Source organism: Monodelphis domestica, chromosome 4, assembly GCF_027887165.1.
Source record: "Monodelphis domestica isolate mMonDom1 chromosome 4, mMonDom1.pri, whole genome shotgun sequence".
In the NCBI taxonomy this organism is placed as follows: domain Eukaryota; kingdom Metazoa; phylum Chordata; class Mammalia; order Didelphimorphia; family Didelphidae; genus Monodelphis; species Monodelphis domestica.
The window spans coordinates 446268016-446293319 of NC_077230.1; the positions used below are offsets into that span (position 1 = coordinate 446268016).

The window sequence follows — 25304 nt, forward strand, 5'->3', positions numbered from 1 at the left end:
AAAGCCACTAAAAGAAAGGCAAGATGGAAAAGTGAAAGCCTCTTAAGGGGGTCTCCAAAACCACAACCTAAAATAGAGGAATGTCGGATACCTGAAGTCCTTTCTAACCCTGATTCTGTGACATTAAGATCCTTTCCATTTGGACACATTCCACTTTGATAAAACATCTAGTGATGTCTGCTATCATAGAGCCAATAATTCAACAAGCATATTTAAGCATCTATGGTGTGCCAGGACTGTGGTCTTAGATACTGGAAAAACACAAAAATGAAATAGCCTCTTCCCTTAAGGAGCTGGCATTCTGTTGGAGGGAAATAACAAGTTCGCTGATAAGTTGGTACAAGATATATGAAAAATTTAATACAAAGTAATTGGGATTGGGGAGTAATTGGGGACACCAGCAGACCAATTTCAATATCATCATCATTATAATAGTTACTCCTTGTAATGAACCTATAGATGAGTACTTCTCACCTGACCTGGGTTGGTCCTTGGATGTGTTAAATTTATGGTTGGACTGAATATTTAATTGGTCACCAGGGATTTAATTTATAAATCCCCAAAATGAATTACTACAGTCAAATGGAATTTATGGAAGTTTATTTTACAATAGAGGGAAGATATTAAGGAAGAGAGAAAAGTGTGTGTGTGGGGGGAAGACAGAGATAGAGAGACAGAGAGAGCAAGCGAGTGAGCTCCAGCTTCCTCTGACCCAGGTAGCAATTCTACGGTCCCAGCCAGGGGAAAGGGGTCTCAAGAAGCTGGGCCTTTCCTGGAGGCTCACATCTCCAGAAAGGACAAGGAAGGAAGTCAGTCTTTATACTCACCTTGGTGACAGTTATAAAAGGAAAGCAGTCTGAGATCTCCTGCATGAACTACTCCAGGGTCGAGTTTCACGGCCAAGTGTGTCTCTTTCAAACTCCCACAGCAACAAACCACCACCAACCACCACCAACTCCTGCCAACTCCCAGAAGACCAACCTGTGTTAACCTTTTTGTGATTAATTTACCCTTTATAGTTTCTTAACACCTTCTTGTAGTAAGATCTAAAAATAGACTTAGCTTAAAGTTCTAGCTTCACTATAAGGTAAGAGGTAAGTACCTTCATTGTTAAATCAGGAGATTACAACTTTATCTTCCCCATAAAGTAAGATCTAAGTAGGGTGGAATAATTTAAAGTTCACACTATATACCCAAGATAATTGATAATAAGGCTCTTAAGGCCTTAACCCCATTTTTCTGACTCCAATAGTCCCAGAGAGAATGAGTCACACACACTCCTCTCCCCAGGAGATCCAGAACCCAAAATCCCCTTTTCCAACTGCCAGCTGTAATTGACTATCTCTCTGCCACACACTCTGTCACCAACTAACCGTTTTCCAGAAGGGGGTATTTTGTCAGAAATCTTTTTGCTCCCTTGTCTCTTAAATATAAAAGGGAGAAATTAAGAAAAACAGGTCACATTTCTGGGGTTCCCCATACCCACACTGGGCTTAGTTTGGGTGAACCTCATATTGGATGTATTGCAGAAACCTGGCAGGACACAATGGCAAGGGGGGTAGGGTGGTAGAGAGATGAATCTCCCCTCTGAATCTTGTGATTATACAAGCTAACAGCAAGGCATCCAGTCAGTACAACAGGGAACTGCAGCAGGAAAAGACATCCTAAAATTTTGGTGAGGTTCTGCTCTTTCAAGAGTACACAATACTTGCAATTCTACTTCCTGTCCACAGGTGGCATTACCTTAGTGTGCACTGGCTAAAGTTAAGATGTTCGGAAGAATAACTTTCCTTCCCCTCCCCCCAGGGGTAAAAATGCCAGGGAGCCACTTGCTTCCACTGTCATATGGGCAGGGACTGCTGCTCCCCTTGATAGCTCTTCCCAACTATGTAGGCAAGGAGTTAAGAGAGTGGGAGCATTTCCTCAGGTAAAAGTCTATAGGAGGCTAATTGTTGCCTAAAAGAAACACCTATGTTTTCAAGCCAGCAGCAAGCACTCAGGTATTGGCAATGCAAAGGAAAGGGGGATTTAATACATCAACCTCCTCTCAGAAAACAGTTCTCAAGGACACCCAGCCAGTGTGCTCAAGAAAAGCCAAGGCAGGTTCACAGCAACAGAAGCAGCACGAACAACAGCAGCAGGTAGAGGAGCAGGGAGGGCAGTGGAGGCATTTAAAATTAATCTGTCTTTTTATCTAGTTAAAAAATTGCTCTACCAATTTAGAGAGGAGCAAGGTTTCTAAACTCCTGACTTCTGGTCGCCACAATATAAAATTTAAATTAATATCCAATAACTCCAAGTATTATATTTTATAAAGTTTATTAATAATCACTTGAAGTAGAAAGAAAACAAACTAAAAGAAATAGAAATTCAAATCTAATTATCTAACAAAAAGTAAGCCCATGTGTGTAGATTCTCCTGCTTGGCATAAAGCCTGCATCTGTAGCAACGATCACAGAGAGAAGAGCAAAAGTAACACACAAATGTTGTCTCCAAAATGTAAGGATATAACGTGAAAAGGAAAGTGAGAAGCTAGGGATTTGGTGTTCTGGGGAGCAAATCCTAATTATACATTACAAAATAACCCCACATAAATGATCAGCATTTTTATATATTTTCAACAAAAATCATCAGCAAGAGTTAGGAAGAGAAATTCCATTTACATACACTTTAGACCATATTTGGGAATGTTTTTGCCAAGATTTGCCAAAACTCAGCAATTATATAAACACAACTACAAAACAATTTTCACACAAATAAAACTAGGTCTAAGCAATTGGAAAAACATTAATTGTTCATGAGTAGGATAAACTAATATATTAAAAATGACAATCCTATCCAAATTAACTTGCTTATTCAGTACTATGCCTATCAAACTACCAAAAACCTTTTTTTTTAAAGAATTAGAAAAAAATATAACAAAATTCAGCTGGAAGAACAAAAGATTTAGAATATCAAGGGAACTAATGAAAAAATGTGAAGGATGGGGGCTTAGCAGTACCAGATCTTAAATTGAACTAAAAAACAAAGATCATCAAAACAATATGGTCCTGGCTAAGAGACAGAATGGTAGATCAATGGAATAGAATAGGGGTAAATGACCTCAGCAAGCAAGTGTTTTATAAACCCAAAGACCCCAGCTTTTCGGGTCTTTGACAAAAACTGCTGGGAAAATTGGAAAACAGTACGGGAAAATTTAGGATTAGATTAATTTCTCATATCTTATGCCAGGATAAGTTCACAATGGGTATATGACTGAAACATGAAGAGAAATATTATAAGTAAATTAGAAGAACTTGAAATAGTATACCTGTCAGATATATGGGAAAAGAAAGAAATTTAAGAACAAGAGAAAGGGAACATTACAAAGTATAAAATGTATAATTTTGATTATATTACATGAAAAAATCTATATCAGCTCTCAAGTCTTTCCAGGTTTTTTGAAACTCCTTCTCCACATAAATGATAAAACAATAGGATTCCATTACAATCAGATGCCACCATTTGCTCAGCCATTTCCCAATGGATGAGTTTCCTCTTAATTTCCAATATTTTTGTCACCCTGAAAAGAGTACGTTTTAGTATTTTATATTTTTAATATATGTAGGTATTTTTCCATTTTGTTTTATAATTCCTTTTGTACATAGTTCCAAATTGCCTTCTCCAGAATAGTTGAATTAGTTCACAACAACCCCTAAAGTTTATTCCTTTTTTCAGTTTTCCCACATCTCCTCCAAGTTTTGTCACTTTCCTTTTCTGTCCTAAAAAACAATCTAATAGATGTGGGCTGGTCCCTCAGACTTGTTATCATTTGCACTTCTCCAAATGAGAGTGATCACCCTCCTTCTGAGGAAAACACATAAACTCGAGCATAGTCATTAGGTTTTGTTGAACTATGAATCCTCTGACATGAAATAAGAGATGAACTCTGGCTGAAAGCCTTCCTACAGGGAATCCATCTGGAACCAATCTGTTCAGAAGACATTTTCACCTACTGAACAAGCTCTGAACTCTCCATTTCAATGTCTTTCTTCATTCATGACAGGAATAAGATTTCTGTCCAACAGGAATTCTTGCTTGGGAAAAAGAGAAAGGCCTAATCACATTGATCATATTCCAAAAGTTTCTTCCTAGTGTGGATCCTCTTCTGTTAAATAAGCTAAAAGTGGCAACTGTAAGCTTAGCCTCATTCATGAGGTTTCTCTCCAGTAGGGAATTTCTGACATGAAGCAATTGTGGAGCATTATGAGAAAGGCTATCTGAATTTATTATATTCAAAAGGATTCTCACCAGTGTGGATTCTCTAATGTATAACCAGATAACTCCTCCGTGTAAAAACCTTTCCACATTGTGTACATTCATAAGGTTTCTCTCCAGTGTGGATTCTCTCATGTGCAGCAAGATAGCCCTTCCATGTGAAAGCCTTTCCACACTGTGTACATTCATAAGGTTTCTCTCCAGTGTGGATTCTGTGATGTTTAACAAGATTGACCCTCTCTGTGAAAGCCATTCCAAACTGTGTACATTCATAAGGTTTCTCTCCAGTGTGTATTCTCTAACGTTTAACAAGATTGACCCTCTGTGTTAAAGTCTTTCCACATTATGTACATTCATAAGGTTTCTCTCCAGTGTGGATTCTCTGATGTTTAACAAGATTAACCCTCTGTGTGAAAGCCTTTTCACACTCTGTACATTCATAAGGTTTCTCTCCAGTATGGATTCTCTGATGTTTAACAAGATAACTCCTCTCTGTGAAAGCCTTTCCACACTGTGTACATTCATAAGGTTTCTCTCCAGTGTGGATTCTTTGATGTACAGTAAGACTCATCCTGTATATGAAACCTTTCCCACATTGTGTACATTCATAAGGTTTCTCTCCAGAGTGGATTCTCTGATGTGCAGTAAGATAGCCCTTCCGTGTGAAAGCCTTTCCACACTGTGTACATTCATAAGGTTTCTCTCCAATGTGCATTCTCTGATGTGCAGCAAGCTTGACCCTCTGTGTGAAAGCCTTTCCACACTGTGTACATTCATAAAGTTTCTCTCCAGTGTGCATTCTCTGATGTTTAACAAGAGAACTCCTGTCTGTGAAAGCCTTTCCACACTGTGTACATTGATAAGGTTTCTCTCCAGTGTGGATTCTCTGATGTTCAGCAAGATAGCCCCTCCGTGTGAAAGCCTTTCCACAATGTGTACATTCATAAGGTTTCTCTCCAGTGTGACTTCTCTGATGTTCAGCAAGATAGCCCTTCCGTGTGAAAGCCTTTCCACAATGTGTACATTCATAAGGTTTCTCTCCAGTGTGGATTCTCTCATGTGCAGCAAGCTTGCCCCTCTCTATGAAAGCCATTCCACACTGTGTACATTCATAAGGTTTCTCTCCAGTGTGGATTCTTTGATGTACAGTAAGACTCATCCTGTATATGAAACCTTTCCCACATTGTGTACATTCATAAGGTTTCTCTCCAGAGTGGATTCTCTGATGTGCAGTAAGATAGCCCTTCCGTGTGAAAGCCTTTCCACACTGTGTACATTCATAAGGTTTCTCTCCAATGTGCATTCTCTGATGTGCAGCAAGCTTGACCCTCTGTGTGAAAGCCTTTCCACACTGTGTACATTCATAAAGTTTCTCTCCAGTGTGCATTCTCTGATGTTTAACAAGAGAACTCCTGTCTGTGAAAGCCTTTCCACACTGTGTACATTGATAAGGTTTCTCTCCAGTGTGGATTCTCTGATGTTCAGCAAGATAGCCCCTCCGTGTGAAAGCCTTTCCACAATGTGTACATTCATAAGGTTTCTCTCCAGTGTGGATTCTCTGATGTTCAGCAAGATAGCCCTTCCGTGTGAAAGCCTTTCCACAATGTGTACATTCATAAGGTTTCTCTCCAGTGTGGATTCTCTCATGTGCAGCAAGCTTGCCCCTCTCTATGAAAGCCATTCCACACTGTGTACATTCATAAGGTTTCTCTCCAGTGTGGGTTCTCTGATGTCTAACAAGATGACCCTTCTGTGTGAAATCCTTTCCACATTCTTTACATTGATAAGGTCTTTCTCCAGAGTGGATTATTTCATATGAACCAAACTTGGGGATCTGAATGAAAGGTCTTCCACCTTTATTACTCACAGAAAGCATCTCTACATGTTTACTTTTTGAATGTTTTGTGAGATCTAAACTCGAGCCATAGGTGATCCTCCCAAGGTTATCTTGATACATGGACATTTCAGGAGCCTTCCCATGCAATTGATTGAATCCTACTTTTTCAGGAAAGCATTTGGTGGATTCACTATCCAGACAATAATCATTTCCTGAGGTCAATTTCACATACTGATTTAGGACTGAATGTTGGCTGAATTTCTCTGCAACTTCATGAAATGCACAGTTACTCTTTGGATTTTTATTTACCTTGATATTAGAGTCACAGTTTTCTCTCAAAAGGAAGTCACAGGGACCCTTATTCATGCCTCTTGGAGGGCCAGATTCTTCCACACAAAGGCTCAGCTTTGTAGATATCTCTTTTGCTTCAAAATTAGTCTCTGCCTCTGAAGAAAAAAATAATGACATGAGCACAAAACAAAAGGGGACTTACATATATACAGAATATAAGTTCCTTCCTCTAATGGCAGTAAGGAAATTACTTTTTATTCTATTTCCCAAGGTCAAAAGGAGTTTTCAAACTTAAACAAGCAGAACCAGACTTTGGATATACCATTTGTGCTGGGAGCCAACAAGCCATGATGCCTTGAGAAAGTCACTCATGGTAGCTAAGGAGGCCACAGAGTGGCCCTTGGGAAGATGTGACTACCCATTCAATGCCCCTTGTTTGACTGACCACTCAATCAAACCTTTTGTGAATTTCAAAACTACTCCACCCTTTTCAGACCATTCTTTAGAAAACTGAATTTTAGCTATTTCCTGATCAATAACAATAGAGATAGTTGGAATAACAGAATCAGGTCTTGGAAACTATATTCTCCACCCTACTCAGTGTAACAAGATTAGGAAGGGCTGCAGCAAACTCAAGATTTAATTATTTGAGAATATGGCCTTCAACAGACATGTGCAAAAAAAGGACAGACCTCTGGGAGGTCCTAGGTCGAGCTAGAGCCACCATTGGTACATGTGAGATGCAGGAAGTGAGGTAGAGAACAGACACTGGAATTCTCGGGACTTCCTGGGAGGAGGGCTAGAGTTCAGTTCGAGGCTGGTGCTTGGAGTTGGAGGAGCCCAGTGGACTGTTTTCCTTCAGATTGGTCACGTGAGTGATAAGGACTGATCCCTTTCCCTGCCTTGGCTATCCAAGGCCTTAATGCCCACTTTGGCTCAGCCTGAGCCAGAGTGGTTCTGACTTAAACTTCTTTCCTTCTCTCCCTTTTCCTTCTCTCTCTCTCTCTCTCTCTCTCTCTCTCTCTCTCTCTCTCTCTCTCTCTCTCTCTCTCTCTCTCTCTCTCTCTCTCTCTCTCTCTCTCTCTCTCTCTCTCTCTTCTCTCTCTCCCTCCCTCCCTCCCTCCCTCCCTCCCTCCCTCCTTCCATCCCTCTAATACTTTCTTCTTCCTGTTGTAATTAAAACACCATAAAAATTTGGCAGCTGACTTGAGTGTTTCATTTAGGAATTACTTAAGTGAATTCCTTGGCGACCTTAAGTTAAAGTGAGTTTAATATCACACTCTCTCATTAACATCTCTTACCTATGGAATTGACATGATTACTATTCCACCTAACCTCAGAAGGAATAATGCAAGAGCAAAATACTTGTACCCTAATTCTCTAAAATACCACCAAAAGATCAGACCCTCAAACCCAATCCCAAAGACTACCAGGGGTTAACTTTTACTTAGGTACATAATTCCCAGTAAAACTGTAGCTACAAGCCAAACCCAGAACTTTCCTCACTCACAGAAACTTATTCTCATGAAGCCAGCATACAAATCAATCATAAAAGCCCATACAAAGTGTACAGGTACACTAAGCTTCAACATGCCCCAGTGACTCGACTTCACAAACCAGTAACTCACCAGTGGGAAACTCCCTAGTAGTACTCCTGAAAAATGATCAGTCTAATATTAAATCTGAATTGTGTTCCCAATACCTTTCGACTTCAATGATATGATTATTGAATTGTCTTTAAGAGCATCTGATTTATTATTTCTTTTTATTAAAAGTAAAAAGTAAATTTCTTTGATTGTAATCTCAAAACTCCTCACAGGGTAGTGAGAAAATTAAGCCACCTATGACAAAATCATTTATCTTGTGTGAAACTTTTATTCTTTCAAGAATCTGTAATCACAGTGCAAGAATATAGAATGTTAATCAAGTGATAGGTTAAAGTTGATGTATCACTTTCCCAATTATCTCTATTTAGGCACGTGTGTTAGGTAATGTATCTGTGTGCCAAGAAAATGGGTATAAAAATAAACATAAAGCTTGGGTATGGGGGAGCAGCTATGGGATGCAAATCATGCCCATGGTCGTAAATATACAGCTGTCTTCTGTTCATTTTCTTGATTGATCATTCGACACCTGTTGGGAACCCCTGGAGTTGTGAGTGAGGCTGGACCTTGCCTGTGGCACATTTGGTAATAATTCCAAGGTAAAATATTTTAGAAATTCTTTCTATACAATAACAATTAAACCTCACAATGGATCTGTTGTACATACAATACCAAGACTCTCATAATACTTCAGAACTCATGTCATATGTAAAGAATGGAGAAGTGACCTGACCAACTTCCTTGCAAGTAGATTACAACCCAGACCCTGTGCCTTAGCATGCTTTGTTCACAGTACTAAACAATATTTGTCCATTGCTTTTTCTGTCTTTCCTTTTAAAGTCACTCATTGATTAATCTTATCATTTTGTCAATCTTGGGGAACCTTCAGATATTTCTTTCCCAACATTTTGGATGCATTATCACATGGTCATTCTTGGTAAATTTTATATGCTAAGCTGAGAAACAACTTCCCTCTTTTTAAACTCTCTGGCAGTAATTTTCAAAGTGCTATATAAGTTTTTTTTTATTTTTTCTACAGATTCAAAGATATTATGCCATTCAGTGAAGACATAGTAAATATTCATCTTATTTTACAATCCACCATATATTATGTCTCCTACTCTACACTGAATCCATCATGCATCTCTCAGGAAATTAACAGTATGATTCAGGGTTGGTCTGCCAGCCCCTAAGTCTAGCTCTCCCTTCACTGTAACAGATGAAATTCTTTTGGTGTAACAGTTCTTTGACACCCACTTTCACCTCACTCCTGTAAAAGTTAAAATTAGATCTCAAAAATAAAATTTTATATTTTAGGAGATTTATTAATGATCATTAGAAATAAAGGAATAAAGAGGATACAAAATAAAGACCACATGATCTTGGTTGATGAGCCAGTTCAAATGCCTGCCTTACTACCCCCAAGTTCTCTCTCATCATGTCAAAGAAGCGGTGGGACCCTCCACATCCTTGTCTAATATCCCTTGACTACAGGAAGTACATAACGACAGGAAGTCAGTGATCTCCCAGGAAATGTAGTTCTTTTTTAGGGTAACAGATTTTCAATTATACATCTCCCCGATGACTGATTTGGGGGAGCTAGTCTTCTCAATTTGATCATTTAACATAATCAAATATTAAATTACAGTAATCTGGAGATTAAAGGGAAAAGAACAAACCCATGATTGCTAGGCACATTGACAAAAAGCCAGTTAGGGGGCAGTCCCCTTTGGCATAAGAGTATACATACAAAACAAATGCATTCAACCCCACACCACATCCCAAAGTTCACTCTGGATCTTCTGGTGCTGTGTGTGGTCTGTGGAGGCATCTTCATGGTTACTTCTCCAAACAGTTCACTTTCTGGATTCGGAGAGAGCATGTTTCTTATCCTAAAATTACTCTCAAAAAGAATTTAAACTTTGCATTTTAGAATAACAATGCATTGCCCTAGAAGTGGTTTTTGAAAAACGGGGATCACTTAGGGATGCATGGCTGAGTTATGGGGTATATGAATCAATTGACAAGAGAAATCAAAAACATCAAAAAAATCCAAAGAAAAAATATAAAATATTTTTGGATGAAATATAAACTATCAAAATCTTATGTGTAAAAATATTTTCAGTAAAGGAAAAATCAATCTATAACAGGTCCTTGAAGAAGGGGCCCAATTAAAGTCTTTATTCAATTATGCACTTACCCAATTAATAGCCAGTACTATAGAAAGTTTTGTCACACAATGAAAGACAGAGTAGGGACTAGATTATAGGAGCCAGATAGGAGCCAAATTTGAGATACTTGGTAGAATGTAGGACAAGAAAAACCTGCCTTTGACACGTCAAAACAGTCGCAACCTTGACAAGTTCAAATCCTCTTGTCTTAGCTCAAAATTTCATCAATCCCATTGGGATTGGTTGTTCACTGTGGCCTTGTGCTCAATTGGCACTATGCAGTTTAGCTTTGTGCTTATTTGCCATAGCCCATTTAATTACAATAGTAAACAAACCCGCTATCATTAGGATTCACATGAGTCTCCTCTATGACATTTAAAACTAATGGATACTTGTCACAGGTTTTTCAGGTGTAGCAATGTTTCAACATTGGCTGAGATATATTTAAAATTCTATTACTGCCATCATTACAAAAAATGTGGCAGAGGAGTGTAGAAAAAACCAAACCTCTGTACTGTTGATGCTGGGTCTAAAAATATGTCACCAAGAATCTAGATCATTCTGTTGGAAGGGGAGAATAAGCAGAAGAGTTACAAATGAAAGATGCTTCCTCTTGGGAGCCATCCAGGGGTACCAAGCTCTTGGATCAACTTCCCAACTTCTTTGGAATGAGACTGTTATGTCCCATCCATTCACATTTATACAAATGCGTGAGGTGGGGATTATAATAGTGCTTCATTTCAGCTACTAAAATGGACTCTTTACCTCTTGTTACAAATAAGGCAGAGGCAGGCAAAATGATCAGTCAGAGTTGTTGAGAAAAAAATCTAAAATTCATGTTTGAAGACCCCTTAAAATCAATTTGCAATATTTAGCTCATTAAATTTTTCAAAGGTTGTTAGCCATGTTGACAGAGTCCATCATCACCTATGTGACAATTTAACAAAGCAAAATGGAAGAAAAACCTGGTTATGGGCTTTTAAAATATTTTACAATATTTTGTTCAGTAGTCATAGGGGAAAAGTAACAATATATATAATAGTTAAAAGACAGTAGATTAAACTGATTCAGTGTAACAGAATGGTACTGAATACATTAACATATGAATTTAAAACAACAGAATTAAATCTTAGAGCAGACAATCTGAAATACAATTAAATACAGAGACTTTCATAAAACAATGGAGTCTGAAAAGGTTTAATATTTTCACCTCCAGACTCTTTAAAGTTCCTTCTCTATCAGCTTGGATTCCTTTTGTCAGAACTTTGAGGTTTCCCATAGCGAGGGAGAAAATGGGGTTGAGGAATCTCAAGCTGGATGAATCTTAGAGACTGGGCAGGCCCAAATGGCAAAGGGTTGTAGGAAGATGAATTTCTCCCCTGAATCTCAGGCAAGATATGTGAAAAGATCAGTGCACTCATGAATGGTAGAAGCTGTTTGAAATGGGCAAGGTACTGCTCTTTCAATGAGTATGCTATGCAGATAGTTTACTTCCTGTTTGGAAGAGTAACTTCCTTCTTCCCTTCTCCCCTGAGGTAAAATGCTAGTTTCCCCATCCACGTGGAGAGGGAGTTAGGAGGCTAATAGTTGCCTAAAGAAAATACACCCCAGTTTTTACCAGTTGCCCAAAGATTTGCTCCAAATTTGTGAGTTCCAAAGATACATCAGCAGCTATCAGAAGCCCAGTAGGACCAACAACAGCAGTTGGGGTTGGGGCTAGAGATCAGGAGGAAAATTGAGGAGTAGGAACAGGAGCAGGCACTATTAGCAGCAGCAACAACAGAGGCAGCAGAGAGGAACTGAGGAACATGGGCTCAAGCAGATGGGCGATGAGAAGCGGTTTATCTCCTCTTTGCCAAGAGTCCCCTGGCTAAAAATAGCCTGGCTAGTAGGGAGAGCAACCAGGCAAAAAGTTGGTAAACAAAAGGGCAGCCACTCCAAAGAGCGTTTGTGAGTCTTGGAGAGTCTTGGAGTTTGTGAGGGTGGGTGGGTGGGGTGGGTGAAAAGCCTTGGCAGGAGAAATGCGGCTTAAAATTTTTTATCTAAAGGGGCACCTGGGTAGCTCAGTGGATTGAGGGCCAGGCCCAAAGACAGGAGGTCCTAGGTTCAAATTTGGCTTCAGACACTTCCCAGTTGTGTGACCTGGGCAAATCATTTGACCCCCACTGCCTAGTCCTTACCACTCTTCTGCCTTGGATTCCAAGATGGAAGGTAAGGGTTTTTTAAAAAAAATTATCTAGGCTATCTTAAAAAATCGAGAGGTTCTTCTCTGCCTAGCGGTTGCCAACAATATAAAAGTTAAAATTAGATCTCAATAATTAGGAGATGTATTAATGATCATTAGAAATAAAGGAATAAAGAGGATACAAAATAAAGACCACATGCCCATGGCTGATCAGTCAGTTCAAACACCTGCCTTATTGTCACCGAGCTCGCTTTCATCATGCCAAAGATAGGGCGGGACCCTCCATGTCCCTGCCTAATATCCCCTGTCTACAGGAAGTATGTAATAACAGGAAGTCAGTGGGATCCTGGGAAATATAGGGTTTTTTTAGGGTAATAGATTTTTCAATTATACACTCCCCTGGACAGGAGATCTTTGAATTATTTTTTTCCTCTAGCAGCCATGGTGATTCCCCTCATTGAAAACAGGAGATAAAATTTGCTCTTGGAACTGGAAGCCCAGGGCATAATGAAGAATGAAGGGACCAGGAGAGAAAAATACAAAATTTGGTCCTCTTATTGGAAAGAGAGCATGCAAACAAGGCCTATAGAATAGTTTCTGTTGTAATCATTGTTGGGACATTCAGAGCAGGGAAGAGATCATGTCACACATTTGTAATCAGAAAATTCCATCTATATTTATCTCTTATAATTGAAGGATAGGCACATTCCACAACCTCCATTATCTCGAAATTAAAGGCAGCTGGTAGTGAAGAGGTTAGAACTTGGAGTCAGAAAAACGAATTTAATGCTACCCACAGCTAGAAAAAGAACTGTGAGAGTAGAAATCCATAATAAAACGGGTGACTTAACACTCGTTTATATGGGTTTTGATTTTCAAATATTGACTTATTAGAAAAATTAATAATATAGAAATAAATTGAGTGATAATATAGATATAACCCAGGGCAATTGCTTCTCAACTCCAGGATGGGAGGGAAGAGGGGACAGAGACAACATGAATCATATAGCTATGGAAAGAAATTGAAAAAGAAAATTAAAATTAAAAAAACCTGGAAAGATCCATATGAACAGATAGAAGTGAAGTAACCAGAACCAGGAGAACACTATACACAGAAAGAGCAATATTGTATGATGCTCAATTGTGAAAGACTTCACTCTTCTCTGTAGTACAATGAACCAAGAAAATTCTTTTTTTTTTTTTAAAGCCTTACCTTCCATATTGGCTCTAAGGCAGAATAGTGGTAAGGGCTAGGCAATGGGGGTTAAGTGACTTTGCCCAGGGTCACATGACTGGGAAGTGTCTGAGGCCAGATTTGAACCTAGGACCTCCCGACTCTAGGCCTGACTCTCAATCCACTGAGCTACTCAGCTGCCCCCGAACCAAGAAAATTCTGAAGGACTTGTGATGAAAAATGCTATGAACCTTCAGATAAAGAACAAATGGGGTCTGAATGTAGATCAACACAGACTGTCCTTCACTTTATTTTATTTGTATGTGTTCTTATTTTAGGGTTTTAGTTTTATAGGAGTCTTCTCTGAAAACATGGCCAATATGGAAATATATTTTCGATGATTATACATGTATAACCTGGATCAAATTGCTTAGCATGTGAGGGAGGAGAGGAGGACATGGTTTGGATCTCAAAGCATTGGAAAACATGTTAAAAGTTGTTATTACAAGAAAATATAGAAAAATAAAAGCACTTATTGCTAAAGCTTACATTTCTAGTACAATATTACATAATAGTGGTGGCAATATGCATCCTGGATTCAGTCCGGATCTTAATGGGAAGGCTTATCACTGATTCCCATTGCATATGATATTTGCTAATGGTTTTAGAGAAATACTACTTATTATTTTAAAGGATGGCCCTTTTATTGCTTTGCTTTCTAGGGTTTTTAAGAAGAATGGGTATTGTATATTGTCAAAGGTCTTTTCTTCATCTATTGAGATGATTGTGTGATTTCTGTTAGATGCTTATTAATATGGTCAATTATGCTGATAGTTTTCCTAATATCAAACCAACCTAGTATCCGTGGTATAAATTCCATCTGGTCATAGAGAATACACTTTGTGAGCTGTCTAAGATTTTTGCATCACTATTCATTAAGGAAATTTGTTTATAGTTTTCTTTCTCTGTTTTTCTTTCTCCTGGTTCATCCACCAGCATCGAATTAAAATTTTGTAGGACTGTTTTTTTTCTATTTTGCCAAATTGTTTAAATAGTAGTTATACTAATGCTCTGTTTTATTTGCCCCCTTTTCTTTGAAAACAAACTCCTTATCTTATTTATTAGTTCAAAAGTTCTTTTACTTTCAATTTTATTCATTTCCCCTTTGATTTTTTTCAATTTCCAATTTAGTCTTTACTTGGATTTTTAATGTGTTCTGTTTCATTTCCCCTATATTTTATTTATATAAGTACTCATGGATATAAATTTTCCCAAGTGCTGCTTTGGTTACATCCCACAACTTTTGATATGGTGTTTCCTGACTGTCATTCCTTTTATGATATTATTGTTTACATCATTGGTTTGTTGACCCACCCCTTTTGACCAATTAATTATTCATTTTCTAATTAATTTTAAACTTTTCTTTCCATTAATTCTTATTGACAATGCTTTTATTGCATTATGATCTGAAAAGGTTGCACTTATATCTTCTGCTTTTTTCACATTTCATTGTGAAAGTTTTTATACCCTGGTACGTGGTCTTTTGTATATTTTCCATGTGCACCTGAAAAGAAGATATATTCCTTTTCCATTTCATTCCATTGGCTATTAAATGTAACTTGTCTAAAATTTCATACACTTACTTTATTTCTTTCTTGTTTATTTTTTGATGAGAGTTATGATAAAGGAAGGTTGAGATCCCCTACCATTATAGTTTTATTATCAATTTCTTCCTTATTTTACTTTAGTTTCTGCTTTAAAAATCTGGAGGCTGTATCAGTTGGTGCATACATGTTACGAACTAACAAGGTCTCATTATCTAGACTACCTTTTTAATCAAGATGTAATTATCAACCTTATCTCTTTTAATGAGATCAGTTTTTGTTCTACCTTTATCTGAGTTCATAATTGCTACTCCTTTTCTTATTTGAGTAGAAGACAAATAGTTTCTCCTCCATTCCCTTCCCTTTATTCTCTGTTTCCCTACCTTCAAGGAGTGAGGGTGGGATGCAGTAATTAAGGATTAATAAATGTCTGGTGTCTTGAGGTTGTCTTATGTACTGATTCGGGATATGGAGCAGTATTTAGGGAGTGGATTTTCTGTATTCCCCATTGCCAAGTTTTACATTCAATTTCTCTTTGTTCCTAGAAATAGATCCTTTCTGCCTACCTTTCAAGTTGTTTTCTTTAGGAGCCCCACCATACTCTGACCCTTCATTCTGTGATTATAGAATTCTAGAAGCAGTCTTTTAAGGTTCATTTGAGATTTTCAAGATAATTCCAGCTTTTGCTTCTCCTCTGCTGCCTTCTTGGCACTGCCTCCCCCATTAATACTTCTTTAAAAAATCCTTTCTAAATACCACTCATCCTACATGGGAAGGGGCTGCCTTGACAGGTAGAGGGTCCCCTTCAATGGCCATCTGCAAGGAAAATCTGCCTTGGTATTAGCAGAGAATTTGCACACAAAATTCAGGTCTAATTAGAAGGTCTACTAGATGACTTTTGTGATTAACTTCAGGAATGTAAAACTATAACACTTTTTAAAGTTTTCACCTGAATCTACCTAAAATAGAAGAGAGATAATTTCAGGAGCAAGAAAGGAAAGCCCCAAATTCCCATCACAGAATTCAAAGACTTAAATAAAGTAAAACCAGAAAGGGGGAACCCTGTTCAGAGATCAGTACTTTTGCTTTTTTTAGTCATTGACAAAGGTTTAAAATCCTGCTCCTTTGGCATGGAATGAAGACATTTCATCAATGGCAGATTCAGAGTTAACAGAAGAAGTGGTCCTTACCCACAAAGAGTATATTCTGCACATTTTCCAGCATGACCTCCCTGTATAGGTCTTTCTGAGAAGGGTCCAACAGGCACCACTCTTCCTGGGTGAAGTCCACAGCCACATCCTTGAATGTTATTGACCCCTAAACCAGCAAAAGTCACAAAATTTAGAGCTGAGCCTCCAGAATTCATCTAATCCAGTCATCATCAACTAACTTGAAGAAACTGAAGCACAAAAGGAACTCAGCCCAAACTCTTCGACTCAAAGAGTGTCAGAGCCAGCTCTGGAGACCAGTCATCCAGAGCCCAATGGAACACTGACAAAGACATTTTGTGTCTGAAGTGAGAATCATGTTGGAAGAGTAAAGACTGTAGAAGTGTGTCACTCTGAAAGGCTTTTCCCTATGGATTAGGGAGAGGGTATGTGGTCTCTGAGGGAGGCAGTAGATTCTGTGGAGAAGAGAGAAGGTTATCTGGAGTCCCTCCTCATCACAACTATCAGAATTCTAGTTGATCTACGAGCCTGCTCTTTCCTCCAGTTCCTCGTGACTGCAGGTGCTCCTGATGAGGGACCACTGGATGACTCTGAGAGGTATGAAATCTGGTGATAGGCACTTTGACCTTAAGCCTGTGGCCCAAAGTTCCTACCAAGCCCATCACCCCGTGCAGCATGTATGACAGAAGACAGTCAGTCAGTAGTATAGGATGTCCATCTCCCAGGCACAATGGCTTAGGTCAGGCATCCTGAGCTACCACCCTTAGCTATAGGAGGTGACTGATGCCTGAATGGATAGGAATTGTCAGCAAAAAATCAGACCTGGGTCTCTTATTGCAGAGGCCTTGGAAAGGTCAGTCATAATAACAGATATTGGTTACCTCCCACAGTGAGGATTCCCATACTTCCCAGCTTATTAAGCACTTGGTCATTAATTCAGACCTGCCCATGTGGAAGATTTCTGTTCATTCTATTTTAATTTTAACCACCTTTCATCTGACACTGTGTCATCAGATTTCTGGGCATTAGAAAAGGCTATCTCCTCAGGCTCAGGGTCTTTGGTCTTGGTCTTCACCAGAGTCTGCCTTTTCTATGAGTCCAGCCCTCTCACAATAAACATATTTCATTTTGGCTTGGATATTCTGATTCTCTTATTAGTATTTCTGCCAATAGCATTTTCCCCACAAGGGTGATCTCATCTCTGATGAAGAAGCATTTCACGTAATTATTAAGAGCTACTTTGCCCAACTATATGGCAATAAATAGGACAATCTCAGTGACATGGGTGAATATCGAAAAAAAAAATAAATTGCCTAGATTAACAAAAGAGGAAATAGAATACTTAAATAATCCCATCTCATAAAAAGAAATTGAACAAGCCTTCAAGGAATTCCCCAAGAAAAAATCCGCAGGGCCAGATGGATTCACAAGAGAATTCTATCAAAGCTTTAGCAACAAAACCCAATGCGATACAGATTATTTGACAAAATAAGCAAAGGAGGAGTCCCACAAAATTCTTTTTATGATACAAATTGATTCCAAAGCCAGGCACACCATAATCAGAGAAAGAAAACTACAAGCTTCATGAACATAGTGTTAAATTTATGGTTGGACTTAATATTAAATTGGTGGTCACCAGGGATTTAATTTCTAAATCCCAAAATGAATTACTAAAGTAAAATGTAATTTATGATAGTTTATTTTATAATAGAGGAAGATGGAAGGAAGAGGGAAAAGAGGAGAGAGAGAGAGAGACAGAGAGAGAGAGAGAGAGAGAGAGAGAGAGAGAGAGAGAGAGAGAGAGAGAGAGAGAGAGAGAGAGAGAAAGAGAGAGCGAGAGAGAGAGAGAGCGAGAGAGAGCGCCAGTTAGAAATTCTCAGGCACCAGTCAGGGGAAGGGAGTCTCAAGGTGATGGGTCTTTCTTGGAGGTTCACACCTCCAGAAAGGGCAAGGAAAGAAGTCATCCTTTTCACTCACCATCGTGACCATCTAAAAGGAAAGCAGTCTGAGGTCTCCTGCAAGAGCTCCTACAGGGGTCCAGTTCCACAACCAAGTGTCTTCACTCCAAGTCTGAGTATCTGTCTTCTAGTCTCTCTTCAAGTGCCTGTTTTCCTGTCCAACTCCAAGTAACTGCTGATTCCAGTCCAAGCCCAAGTGACTGATGATGATCTCTGTGTGTCTCTGTTTCCACTATTTAAAGACCTTTTTCTCTTGTGTCACCTCCCCGAAATTATACGTCTAGCAATCACATCTTCACACCAGGACTGCCCACTCTTTCACACGGGATTTACAGACTTCCCATTCAATATATGAAATGGGTATTCACACCCTTTTGTGGTTAGTTCACACCTTTTTGTAGTTAGTTCATACCTTTTGTGGTTAAAATGGATAGATCTACCTTAAATTCTGGGTTTACACTTTGTGGAATAAAATCTAAAAATAGATAGGAGATTACAATTTAATCTTCAAAATAAAGGAAGAGCTAAGTACCTTAATTGTTACAATCAGGGGAGTGCTAAATCCAATCTTCACAATAGATGCAAAAACTTTAGCAAAAAGACTACAGTGAGTTATCACAAAGGTTATTCACTATGAGTACATACATTTATACCAGGAATGCAAGTATGGTTTAATATTAGGAAAACTATCCACATAATTGATCATCTCAATAACCAAACCAACAGAAATCACATGATTATCTTAAGAGATGCAGAAAAAGCCTTTGACAAAATATAACACTTATTCCTACTGAAAACACTAGAAAGTATAGGAGTAGCTGGGGTCTTCCTCAAAATAATAAACAACATATATTTTAAACTGTCAGTAAGTATCATCTGCAATGGGGACAAGTTTGAAGCAGTCCCAATAAGATCAGGAGTGAAGTAAGAATGCCCATTATCATCTCTATTAGTTAATATTGGGCTAGAAACACTAGCAGTAGTAAGTAGAGAAGAAAAAGAAATTAAGGTAGTCACTGAGGAAACTAAACCATCACTCTTTGCAAATGATATGATGGTATGCATTAAGAATCCTAGAAAATCAACTAAAAAGCTAGTAGAAATACTAACAACTTTACCAAAGTTGCAGAGTATAAAATAAACCCACAAAAACATCAGTATTTCTTTATATTTCCAACAACACTCAGCAGCAAGAGTTAGAAAGAGAAACTCCTTTTAAAATCACTCTGAACTGTTTAAAATATTTGGGAATTTATTTAACAAGACAAGCACAGGAATTATATGAAAACAACTAGAAAACACTTCAAAAAATTAAAATTAGATCTAAAAAATTTGGAAAAACATGAATTGCTCATAGGTAGGACAAGCTAATATAATAAAAATGATGTTCCTACTGAAATTAATTTACTTATTCAGTGCCAAACCTATCAAACTTTTTTCAAGTTTTCAAGTGTTTTCAAAGTTTTTAAGAAACATTTTTATAGAATTAGAAACAATTATAAAAAAGTTTATTTGGATGAACAAAAGATCAAGAATATCAAAGAAACAAATGAAAAAAATGTGCTATGAAGCAGTGACCTTCAAAAGAATCTGGTACTGGCTAAGAGAAAGAAGGATCAGTGGATTAATGGAGTAGACTTGGCATAAATGACCTCAGTAAGCCAGTGTTTCCTAAATGCAAGGATCCTAGCTTTTGGGAGAAGAACTCACTATTTGATAAAAACTGCTGGGAAAATTTGAAAACAGTATGGGAAAAATTAGGTTGAGATCAACATGTCACACCCTATACCAAGATAAATTCAAAATGGATAAAAGACTTAAATATGACATCTTAAATGTGAAATCATAAATAAATGGGGAGAACATAGAATAGTATATCTGACAGATCTATGCAAAGGAAATAATTTAAGACAAAAGAATAAATAGAGAATATTACAAAATGTAAAATGAATCATTTTGATTATATTAAATTTAAAAGGTTTTGTACAAAGAAAAATCAATGCAACCAAAATTAGAAGGAAAACATCAAACTGGGAAAAAATTTTATAATAAAAATCTCAGACAAATGTTTAATTTCCCAAATATATAAGGAAAGAAGTCAACTGTACAAGAAATTAAACCATTCCCTAACTGACAAATGATCAAGAGACATGAATAGGCAGTTTTCAGATAAATCAAAATGATCAATAATCACTTGAAAAAAGTGTTCTAAATCTCTCCTAATGAGAGAAATGCAAATCAAAATTCTCAGGTACCATTGCATACCTAGCAGATTGTCCAATATGACAATAAAGTAAAATAATAAATGTTGGAGATGTGGTAAAATTGGGACTCTAATACATTGTTGGTGGAGTTGCAAATTGATCCAACCATTTTGGAAGGCAATGTGGAATTATGCTCAAAGAGCTTTAAAAGACTGTATTCCGTATGATCCTGCTATAGCATTACTAGCTTTGTATCCCAATGAGGTAATAATGAAAAATACTTATACAAAAATATTTATAGCTGTGTTTTTTGTGGTGGCCAAAAATTGGGAAATGAGGGGATTTCCCTTGATTGGGGAATGGATGAATACATTTTGGTATATGATGGTGATGTAATACTATTGTGCTGTAAGGATTAATGAAGTGGAGGCTTTCCATATGAACTAGGAGAACCTCAATGGACTGATGCAGAGTGAAATGAACAGAACCAGAAAATCAGTGTACACAGAAAGTAAAACTGTGAAAAAAAATCCAATGTAATGGACTTTGCTACTTGTAGCAATGCAACAGGCCAGGACTCTCCTGAAGGACTTATGAGAAAAAAATGCTATCACCATGAGAGAAAGAACTATGGGAGTAGAAATGCAAAAGGGAAACATATGCCATCACTTATCACATGTCTATATGGGTATGTGATTTGGGTTTAGGCCATAACAAAATCACGCTACAGCAAAAATGAATAATATGGAAATAGGTATCAAGTGACAACATTTGTCCAACTCTGTGGAATTGCTTGTCAGCTCTAGAAGGGGGAAGGAAAAGAAAATGAAGCATTTGAATATGGGAAAAGATTTTTAAATGAATTTTAAAAAAGATCTCTCTATTACAAATATGAATAATATGGAAATAAGTTTTGATAATTAATACATGTACAACCGAGCATAATTGTTTGTCAACTGCTGAAGGGAGGAAGAGGGGAGGGAGAAAATACAAATCATGTAAGCATGAAAAAATATTCTAAATAAATTTTTTTTATGTTAAAAATATAAAAATGAAGTAACCAAAATGAAAAATATTGATAAACCAACAGGTTAGATAATCCTGTAAGGTTCAAGGTCAATGATGTTAATTGGGAAGGAAGGGCTCAAAGCTTCTGTATGTTAAGTGCACTCTAAGTTCCTGATAGTTTAATAATATCTGAAACGCAGACCTTTTACCCTCCCCTGGAACTTCCATCCTTTTTCTTCTACTAAAAACATGTCTTTTCCTGTCAGTGCCCTCACCTTACCTCACCCCAAACTTCCTCCAAAGTCTCTCCCCCTCCTCCCCCCCGACAGGTCTGACTGAGCAGTCCAAACCCCAGGACCTGGAAGTCAGGAGCAGAAACTGTCCCTGGGCCCTCCTTGGAATGGTGGGACACACAGGCATCCTCCTCTGATGGAATGTGTCCCACTGGAGGGTGGATGAATAAATGGCTGCACTTGGGCTTGTCTTGCTGGAACCTCATCCAGGCAGGGGCTACAGAGGCCCAGGAGAACCCCCAGAACACAGTTGGGGATTGTGGGTGATCTTTGAGGTCACACTGACAACAAGCAGTGATGGCGCCCCTGGCCTTGAGGGAGCTTGACCAGGGCTGGGGATGGACTGCACTCACCTGGGAAAGGCGCCTCAGGGTCTTGGGGGCCATCCCTCTGGCTCCAGGGCCTCAGCTTGGGCCAGACTGTGATCCTTCAGGGGGTGGGAGCCCCAGGGTGGGGAGACTTCCTCTTCGCACACCTGTGGGGAATTAGAGAGGGGAGGACTCAGAGGAGCTCCCAGGGCTCTTCCCTGGCCTCAGAGGAGACTCTCCCCACAGGAGGGGACAGGGAGCCTCAGGCTAGGAAAGGACCTTGGACTAGTCAGGAAGAAGCCTCCCCACCCCCTCTGCTGCTCTCTCTGGCTTCATTCCATTCAGAAACTGCTTTGGGTGCACAGAGTGGATTGAGGGAGATTCCTAGGAGAGGTTACTGGGTAAAGGTGGGGAGCAGGAGACGCTGGATGGGGAGACAGGCATCAGGTGGGGGTTGGGGGCAAACATGTTGGCATTTGTTCTGTGCCAGAGATCAGAGCTCCTTCCATGGCCTGTGGGCACCGGCATCCACCCCCCACCCCCCACCCCCATTCCAGCCAGGCTCAGGTTGGCTGCTTCTCCCCTTGGACCTTTGGGGACAGGCCTGGACCAGCCCCGCCCCCCACCCAGTGACTGCACCCCCCAGCCTGGCAGAGAAGGGGGGAGGAAGGTGGGAGCCCATTCTCTCCTCTGGGGAGGGTAAAGCCCTATCATAGCTTCTGGTCCAGAGCTTCCCCCTCCTGATGCAGGAACTTCTGTATTCTGTGCCTTTTCTGTGGTCCTTTAAAGGGATGAACAAACACAGAGACCCAGCAGAGCCCCAACTGTCAGTGGCTGCTTCCTTTATCTCCTCACTGAGGAATTCTCCCACCTAACTTCCTGTCAGAGGGCGGCTACTTCCTCTCCTCAGGCTGGTCTCCCTGGTAACGGAATCTTCAGCTCTGGCTCACTGACTCCTGTCAGTTCTGATCTACTTAGAAACCTGCTCTCTGGCCTCTGAGGGAGACACAGGGAGAGACTAAGAAAATCCCTTTAACACAACCTTCCATGGAAACGTATTTGTTGAAACAGCCTCTAAGTGAACTCGAGCAAAGTGTGGCAAAACTGCCAAAATTCAGTGAAGAAAATGATGATAATTAAGTGTGTGGAGGAAGTTTCACCCTCTCCCCACTCTGGGTTGCTGACCCAGGGCATCCCATTTTTCACAGGCCAGAGCTATTTGCATGGACATAAATAAAAGTGTGGGTGGAGCTCAGCTGGCTCTCTACTTCCCTGAGCAGACAGGTGAGAGGATGAGCTACTCATGGCCAGACTTAGAGTAAGAAAGAGACTAAATCTATGCGGATCTGCTTTTCTCTATTTCAAATGATGGTTAATACATTTTATGGAAAATAAGAACCTGAAACTATTCGTTTTAATCCAGCAGAATGGAGTCCACGATCAGAAAAAGAATTCTTCATTTTCTTTGGAGAAAATCTTTGAGTATTAGAAGAGGGTGATTTTTGCAGTCTGCTTTCATGTGCCAGACTCCCCTTTGCCAGGACAGAGAAGCTGCCACCTCCATTTCTGAGCCTGCCTCCAGGAGCCCATGTGGTTCCCCTCCGCCCCATGTTTTAGCTTAGGTAAGGGTGGGGTGTTGGAGAAAGGAGTCCAAGTCTCGAGCTTTGCACAGATGAGCCTCACCAAAACCCCATGTGAATCCCAAGTGACTCTGGGACCCAGCAGGAACTCCTCATCCTTCCCAGTCCCCTGCCTGCCTGCACCTTCCCCAGACCTGGGCTCCTGGCTCTCACTTGGGCTCAGCAAGCTGTCCAAATGGACAGTAAACTATCCCAGGGGGTGCTTCCCGGCTGTGTGGGGCAAGGGGGGAAACTGAGGTGTCAGCTCACATGAGGGACTCTAAACCCTGATCCCACCTAGGATCAGTGGAATGAGAGCCTGACCTAGAGATGGGAGGTCCTGGGTTCAAAATCTGGCCTCAGACACTGGTTGGGGGATCCCCAGGCAGTTAGCACCCCTAAGACCCAGCCCCCCAACTTTGAAAACTCATGGCCACTGATTGGAAACACATGGCCACTGGCTTTACCTCTGGGGGAGGGGAAAGGATGGAACTTTTACAAGGAAGTTTCCCTGGCCCAAACATTCCTTAAAGACTGACCACTCCCCCTAGGGTCTACAATCACACCATTTTTGTTCGTTTTCTCTCTCTCTCCCTAGTAGTAGTCTCTCGGTAACCAAAAAGGACTTTGTGTATTATCATCTATTGATGTACCCTCATGTGGCTTTGGAGTCCAAAGGCTGAGGCGCACAGTTTGTGGCACATGGGGCCTGGGACGCCAGTTGTTACTGGAGGTGCGGCTGTGGCCTGGTGTCGGCGTTCACGCACAGCAGCAAGACGTTGACGCCGCTCATCTTCAAAGGTGGCGTCGTCATGGTGAATGTGGGTTCTCCAGCTGCTTCTGTCAGAGGCAGCGAGTTCTAGTTGCTTTGGTGTCATGCCAGCCCAATTCAAGTTGGACTTGAGCTGATCCTTGAATCTTTTCCTTGGTCGACCTTGTTTCCCGAGTCCAGCTGACAGTTCACCATAGAATACCTGTCTTGGTATTCGCTGTGGGTCCATGTGGATGACGTGTCCAGACCATCGTAGCTGGGTTTTGAGGACCAGGACTTCGATGCTGGTGGAGTTGGCTCTGTCGAGGACTTCCTGGTTGGTGATTCGGTCCTGCCATCGGATCCTCATGATTGACAGGAGGGAGCGTTGTTGGAATTGCTCCAGCTGTTTCATGTGTTTCCGGTACAGTGTCCATGTCTCACAGCTGTACAGAAGCTGTAGCATCCCAAGCATATTCACATCTATGAAACATAAATGATTGTAGACACAAGGTTACACTCAGATATTTGTGAATGCAACCTTGGCTTGGCCATGCGGCCTATTGCCCAAGACAAACTCATTAACATTTTGGCTTGGAGTCACATTCCATTGAGAAAGCGGGGGTTGAAATCTAACAGCCCAAAAAGGTGTTATTCTTACCTTGCCAGCCAATCTTAATTGTCTATGCTTTATATCGTGGTTGTAAGCACCACCCCAATTACTCGGGAATAAATATAGAGACAGCCCCATGAATTTCCTCTTGAACCTTCAATCTGCTCTAGGAATCTCTCTCAATGTCTCTCTCTAGTAAACCTCCTCCTCTCCCGGGGCCTTAGCCCCCCTTGGCTTGTATTCTCTACCTTAATCTCC

The 25304-nt window shown here is 39.8% G+C and overlaps 1 protein-coding gene across 1 annotated transcript; it reads right to left on the minus strand.

Moving 5' to 3' along the window:
* Nucleotides 1–484: 484 nt before the first annotated feature.
* LOC100619372 (zinc finger protein 260-like) lies at nt 485–24923 on the minus strand. The gene is made up of 3 exons (XM_056825851.1): nt 22109–24923; nt 16314–16440; nt 485–6540 (listed from the first exon to the last, which is right to left on the minus strand). The coding sequence occupies exons 1-3, from the start codon at nt 22139–22141 to the stop codon at nt 4601–4603; spliced, it is 2100 nt and encodes a 699-aa protein (XP_056681829.1). The 5' UTR covers nt 22142–24923; the 3' UTR covers nt 485–4600.
* Between the last annotated feature and the right edge of the window lie 381 nt (nt 24924–25304).